This window comes from Euprymna scolopes, chromosome 21 (genome assembly GCF_053919585.1).
Source record: "Euprymna scolopes isolate OS-2025 chromosome 21, ASM5391958v1, whole genome shotgun sequence".
Classification (NCBI taxonomy): Eukaryota; Metazoa; Mollusca; class Cephalopoda; order Sepiida; family Sepiolidae; genus Euprymna; species Euprymna scolopes.
This window is the reverse complement of record NC_136502.1, coordinates 123,970,353-123,978,587: the sequence shown is the minus strand read 5'-3', so window position 1 is coordinate 123,978,587 and position 8,235 is coordinate 123,970,353. Positions and strand designations below refer to the sequence as shown.

At 29.5% G+C, this 8,235-nt stretch overlaps 1 protein-coding gene across 1 annotated transcript in view; it reads left to right on the top strand.

Moving 5' to 3' along the window:
• Positions 1–7,826, top strand: part of LOC145242701 (uncharacterized) — a 101,578-nt gene extending 93,752 nt beyond the window's left edge. The window contains exon 4 of the mRNA XM_080105833.1: positions 6,995–7,826. Within this exon, the coding sequence (XP_079961959.1) occupies positions 6,995–7,029 (35 nt within the window). The 3' untranslated portion in view covers positions 7,030–7,826. The remainder of the gene's footprint in view (positions 1–6,994) is intronic.
• Positions 7,827–8,235: the final 409 nt, after the last annotated feature.

The following is an 8,235-nucleotide window of genomic DNA, read 5'->3' as shown; positions in this document are numbered from 1 at the left end:
TTCTAAGTATTAATGCTGGAGTCCCTCAGGGGTCCATCCTGAGCCCAACTCTCTTGCTGATCTACATTAATGATCTTCCAGATCACATCCTTACATCATTCGTAGACATTTATGCTGATGACACTACTATTTATGGTAGCACATCTAAGACCATAAACGACCAAGTTCTCTCTGATTCTCTCTCCTCTGATCTTGAGCAAGTGGTACAATGGAGAAAGAGGTGGCTGGCTACTTTTAATGCATCTAAAACCAAGCTTTTATCTTTACATCATCAATGCTCTTATCCCCATCTGGCATCAATTGAAATGAATGGTTCTCGTCTTGGGGAGACCTCATGTTTTGACAAGCTTCTGGGCTTGACTTTTACTCCTGATCTTAAGTAGAACACATACATTAAATCCGTTGCCAAGGCTGCTGGAAAAATGGTGGGATCCTCCTATCGATCCAGTAGATATCTCACTGCTGATGCAATTCTCTATCTATATAAGAGCCAGGTACGTCCAAGGATGGAATACTGTTGCCACATCTGGGCAGGAGTTGCTAGAAAGGACTTATCCTGCCTTGATAGAGTTCAAAATAGACTTCGTAGCCTCGTAGCAGATGTCCTTTTCTCTTCCTTGCAACCTCTTGCTCACAGAAGAAATGTTGCGAGTTTGTCTCTGTTTTTTCATGGCAAGTGCTCAGCTGAGCTCCAATCTATGGTCCCCCCTCGCCAAACTTTCACAATAAACACCCGTCTAGCAGAAATCACTATCAATAATTTCTTCCACTTTATCTGTACCTAAATCTAAACGTAGATTCCATGAGCAAAACTTCTTTATTATAACTATACACCTATGGAATTGTCTTCCGTTTTCCTGCTTTCCAGCTGATTACAATATGGTTGTCTTCAAGTCTAACGTAAACAAGTTTTTGATGAGCCGTTCCATATAAGTTAACAAATTCACCAAATTTCCATTACTAACGATTACTATATTGTCCAATTTCTACTGTACACTCTTTAACCCTTATCCTCGAGTGGCCTTAAGGCCTTGATAAGTGGTGATGCCCATGTAAATATATATATATATATATATATATATATATATATATATATATATATATATATATATATATAAAATGAAAATTACAATTGAATTTACCAAAATAATCCAAGATGGTAAAATTAACGTAAATTATAAATATTAAAGAATTAATATTTATAAAATTATCTCAGCCAGATATAAAAGCTCGATAAAACCAAATAGGAAATAGAGCTTTTAATATGAGCAAACAGTTAATGAAATATGTTAAAAAAACACTTTGAAATGAGTTAAAAACATATTTAATCTGAAAAGGAAACACTAGATAAAATTTATCTAGTGTTTCCTTTTCAGATTAAATATGTTTTTAACTCTTTTCAAAGTGTTTTTTAACATATTTTATTAACTGTTTGCTCATATATATATATATATATATATATATATATATATATATATATATATATATATATATATAATGAATAAATTAAAGTCAGTCTCTTTATGTATCATCTATATTATATATATATATATATATATATGTAATAGATAAATGATAAATAAATTATCAATATACTCTCTCTATATATATATAATTATATATATATTATATATATAATTATATATATTATATATATATAATTATATATATATATATATAATAAAGAAATTAAGCAGTTTCTTTGTTTTATCTCGACATTACATATCTAATATATAAATTATATGGCACAATCACATTGATACACGAATTCTCGCTAGCTCACGGAAGTTAAGTATCGTTGAGCCTGGTCAGTACCAAATGGGTCACATATTTGAAGATATCAGGCACTGTATATGGGGGGCATCAACACCTTCCAATAAAAGTTGCAAAAACCTAACGTCGTCATCTCTCCTAACGAAGATATACATGCGATTGGGACCGCACGTGAATTTTATATTCCCATGAAATTTCCCCCTTTGGAGGAAGTCGGTTAAATCTGCATTAGGGGTAGTGCTATAGTTTAAAAAATTAATAAATTAAAGTCTGTTTTTTTATGTATAATCTACAGATATGTATCTTATAGATAAAGTAAAATTAGTTTCTATATAGTTTATTTGTCATTCGTTGGTATCTTCCAACAAAAATCAATATTTTTCAATAGTTTTTCTTGCGGATCGTTGCATCATGTTCTTAAGAATAAAATTTAATCCGATTTAATTCCTTCAAAATTTGATTCCGGTTAAACACTAAATAAACCTATGATGGGCGGCCTTTGAAAAAAAAAGTATTATTGATTTCACGAAGAGTACCATATCACGTTAAAGCATTGGTACTACTGCATTTTAAATCCCGTTTTTCCGTGAGTCTCACTTGGCAACGCCCGACGGACGACGCAAACCACCCTGGAAAATGCTGAATGAGCTTATTCAATGAGAAACCCAGTTGCCAAAAGAGACACCAGTGAGCAGACGACATTAACTTGAAAAAAAAAAAAAAAAAAAAAAGAAAGGGAAGAGTTTCATTGAGCTTTAAAAGATCCATTACAACAAAGAATTGTTACAAATACCAAAAGCTACACTTTTGCTTTGAAAACAAAGTTGGTAATTGAGCATAAAACGGAAACCTAATTTTGAAACACGTCGGCAGGTGGCGCCCGCGGCTGTCCACTGAGATATGGAAGCACAAAATGGATAAAATACTTCCGCTATTCTACAAACTGTTTATTTATATATTTGGACAAAATATTAAAATGTATTTTGTTAATATATTTTTAAAACGTATTTACGTTTTTTTTAAATATACTTTAATTTGCAAACCTACGCAGTCTATTACGATTATATTACGATTATATTACGATCATACTACGATTATATTACGATCATATTACGATTATATTACGATTACATTACGATTATATTACGATCATATTACGATTATATTACAATTATATTACGATTATATTACGATTATATTACGATTACATTACGATTATATTACGATTACATTACGATTATATTACGATCATATTACGATTATATTACGATTATATTACGATCATATTACGATTATATTACGATTATATTACGATCATATTACGATTATATTACGATTATATTACGATCATATTACGATCATATTACGATTATATTACGATTATATTACGATTATATTACGATTATATTACGATCATATTACGATTATATTACGATCATATTACGATTATATTACGATTACATTACGATTATATTACGATCATATTACGATTATATTACGATCATATTACGATTATATTACGATTATATTACGATCATATAACGATCATATTACGATTATATTACGATCATATTACGATTATATTACGATTACATTACGATTATATTACGATCATATTACGATTATATTACGATTACATTACGATTATATTACGATTATATTACGATTATATTACGATTATATTACGATCATATTACGATTATATTACGATTATATTACGATTATATTACGATCATATTACGATTATATTACGATTATATTACGATTACATTACGATTATATTACGATTACATTACGATTATATTACGATTATATTACAATCATATTACGATCATATTACGATTATATTACGATCATATTACGATTATATTACGATCATATTACGATTATATTACGATCATATTACGATTATATTACGATTATATTACGATCATATTACGATCATATTACGATTATATTACGATTATATTACTATCATATTACGATTATATTACGACTATATTACGATTATATTACGATTATATTACGATTATATTACGATTATATTACGATTACATTACGATTATATTACGATTACATTACGATTATATTACGATTATATTACGATCATATTACGATAATATTACGATTATATTACGATTATATTACGATTATATTACGATCATATTACGATTATATTACGATTATATTACGATTATATTACGATCATATTACGATCATATTACGATTATATTACGATTACATTACGATTATATTACGATTACATTACGATTATATTACGATTATATTACGATCATATTACGATTATATTACGATCATATTACGATCATATTACGATTATATTACGATCATATTACGATTATATTACGATTATATTACGATCATATTACGATCATATTACGATTATATTACGATTATATTACGATTATATTACGATCATATTACGATCATATTACGATTACATTACGATCATATTACGATTATATTACGATCATATTACGATCATATTACGATTATATTACGATTGTATTACGATCATATTACGATTATATTACGATTATATTACGATTACATTACGATCACATTACGATTATATTACGATTATATTACGATCATATTACGATCATATTACGATCATATTACGATCATATTACGATTATATTACGATCATATTACGATTATATTACGATCATATTACGATCATATTACGATTATATTACGATTATATTACGATTATATTACGATCATATTACGATCATATTACGATTATATTACGATTATATTACGATTATATTACGATCATATTACGATTATATTACGATTACATTACGATTATATTACGATTATATTACGATCATATTACGATCATATTACGATTATATTACGATTACATTACGATCATATTACGATTACATTACGATTATATTACGATCATATTACGATTATATTACGATTATATTACGATCATATTACGATTATATTACGATTATATTACGATCATATTACGATTATATTACGATTACATTACGATTATATTACAATCATATTACGATTATATTACGATTATATTACGATTATATTACGATCATATTACGATCATATTACGATTATATTACGATTATATTACGATTATATTACGATCATATTACGATCATATTACGATTATATTACGATCATATTACGATTATATAATGCCCTACCTAATCACTTTGTTGTCGATCACAAGAACAATTTTGTGGATCCGGATAATCCGAGAGTACACACAAACACAGTTGAAGGATCTTGGGGTCTATGCAAGGTGAAACTAAGAGCTATGAGGGGCACCAACTCAGAAAATTTCTACAGCTACACACAGTAATTTCTGTGGCGTCGCCGATTTAAAAATACATTTTCAGCAATATCTACTGTATTCGCACTTATTATTTTGTTTGAATTTAATGTTTTTTTAACATATGTGAAATATTCACATTTTTAAACTGTTTTCTATTGCACATTCACCTTTTTTTTTTAAACTGCTAAAAGCGTAAAACATGTGACACATTCATTGTTTTCTTTTCAAGTTTCTGTGAATAAATGTATTTCTAAAATACCTAAATAGTTTTACAAAAGATATAACATATCAACTTAAATAAACATAGTTATTTAATAAGATATGCTATAATAATTTATTTTTATATAATTGATAAAATGTTTAGGTATTTTTATATATTTTTATTATAAGGAGTGAAAAAAAATAAACATAAAAATATTTGAAAATTGTACTCATTGTGTGCTTCCATACCTCAATTGACCGCCGTGTTTGAAAGTTAGGGTTTCGCTTAAGGCGCAATTATCAAAAGTTTTACGAAAAATGTATAAATCCAAAATAAATATTTGTTCTTTGTTCCTTAAAACTAAAGAAATAATTATTAACTAAAAAAAAAAAACTTTTCATAAAAAACAGTGAAAAAAATAAATAAATCAGACCTTTCAAAAAAACTGTTGACAGTGAAATAAATAAATAAATAAATAAATAAAACAATAAATTTTATGAAATTTTTCCGGTAGGCTGTTTCTTTTTCTTGTTCGGTTTTGTATTGACTTCGGTTCGCTCGATATAATCCGGTGGTTTGCGTCTTCTGCCGAACGTTGCCGAACTTTGCCGAACGAGACACACAAAGAAAAAAAACCTGAATCAAAAATGCAATAGTATCGAAGTATTTACTCCCAGTTATACTTCATGGTCTGGAGTGTATAGATTTGGCAGCTTCATTGCTGCAGAAAGTAGAAACATTTCAAAATCATGCAATCAGATTCTTGACAAACTGTTGACTCAATGAGATTACATCCAAGTTAAAGAATTTATATATATTTTTAACTTGCTTTCTTCTTTTTGAATGTAATATTTGTTTTTTTTTTCAATGAAATAGTTACCTTTTCTGAAAATCGGAAATATGAGTGCGTGCGTGTGTGTATGTGTGCGTATGTGTGTGTACGTATGTGTGCATGTGTTTGTGTTTTTATGTGTGTTTGTATGTATGTATGTATGTATGTATGTGTGTGTGTGTGTGCGTATGTGTGTGTACGTATGTGTGCATGTGTTTGTGTTTTTATGTGTGTTTGTATGTATGTATGTATGTATGTATGTATGTGTGTGTGTGTGTGCGTATGTGTGTGTACGTATGTGTGCATGTGTTTGTATTTTTATGTGTGTTTGTATGTATGTATGTATGTATGTATGTGTGTGTGTACGTATGTGTGTGTACGTATGTGTGCATGTGTTTGTGTTTTTATGTGTGTTTGTATGTATGTATGTATGTATGTATGTATGTGTGTGTGTGCGTATGTGTGTGTACGTATGTGTGCATGTGTTTGTGTTTTTATGTGTGTTTGTATGTATGTGTGTGTGTGTGTGTGTGTGTGTGCGTATGTGTGTGTACGTATGTGTGCATGTGTTTGTGTTTTTATGTGTGTTTGTATGTATGTATGTATGTATGTATGTATGTGTGTGTGTGTGCGTGTGTGTGTGTACGTATGTGTGCATGTGTTTGTGTTTTTATGTGTGTTTGTATGTATGTATGTATGTATGTATGTATGTGTGTGTGTGTGTGTGCGTGTGTGTGTGCGTGTATGTGTGTATGTGTGTGTGCGTGTATGTGTATTATTATTTCGAAGCTAAAGTGAAACTCTAGTATATTTTGACTAATATGATTTTTTTTAAATAAAATTCTTTTTTTTCCAGAGAAAAAGTGGCGTCGTCATCACAAGAATGAATAGAATGAAAAAGCGTCTTGAAGGCATTTAATTTCAGACATTTCTTATCTGTGATTAACCATTTATCATTTACGAATTAATTATAAACTTACAATTATGCTTAACTTTATTAAGCAATTCTTTATTTGCAAAAAATATCAATTTTATTAAATACGAAAAACATTTCTGTCTATTTGATCTATTGATCTTTCTTTCCGAAAGTATTTACTCTTTACACCTCTTCAAGTAGGATGCAATCTAATTCATTCGCAGCATCTACCGTCCTTTAATGGCAATTTAGAATACTCCTTTGTCCCAAATTTCTTGAGCGTCTTGCGTTTTTAACAGTCAATTTACAATACTCCTTCGTCTCAAAATTTTGGAGCATCAAATGGTCGATTAATAATACTCCTTCATCTTAAATTTGTAGAGCATCTAGTACCTTTTAACGATTAAATTAGAATACTCATTCATCCCAAATTTAGGATGTGCCAAAATGGACGAGACTGAAAATGGGCGCAGATATTTTTTTATTTCCTTTTCGGTCTGACTTGTAGAAGTTTGTTATAACTTTTGCAAGAACGCTCGACGGATCAAATAGATACAGAATGTTTATCTTATTCAAAGAAATGATGTTTGAATGAATGAATGCCCCCTACACAATATATGCATATTTATATATGCATATATACATACATTCATACTGAGTATATATTTAAACGCAGCAATCAGATATGAATTGATTAGAAATACTAATTTTATAGCATTTACAACCTTTGTACCAAAAGCAAGCACCACCTAAAATAAAAATGTTCACTCCAGTTTTGTTATCTCGTGTTTATTTATTTACAAATTTCTTTCTTTCTTCGGGAATCGCTCCAGACAACGCATAAAGCCACTTGAGGTAAGGAATTAACAAGAACGAAACGTTGTGAAACGACATCTGCCTGTTTTACAAGTATTTTAATGGTTGATCTTTCGATGAACTACTAGCCCTTGTGTCCCCTCAACGTAAATTCCTCCAACAAACCCAACAAGCAGCAAAGTCCCACCCCTACACAGTTGAGATCCCTAGATGTAAGAAAGCCTTCTACTCTAATAGTTTCTTCCCCAGAACTGCTAGACTTTGGAATTCTCTTCCGGTTTCCTGTTTCCCCAACTGTACTGACATGCAGAAGTTCAAGTGTAATGTGAATTGACATCTTGCTGCTAAACTCCCTACATAGTTTC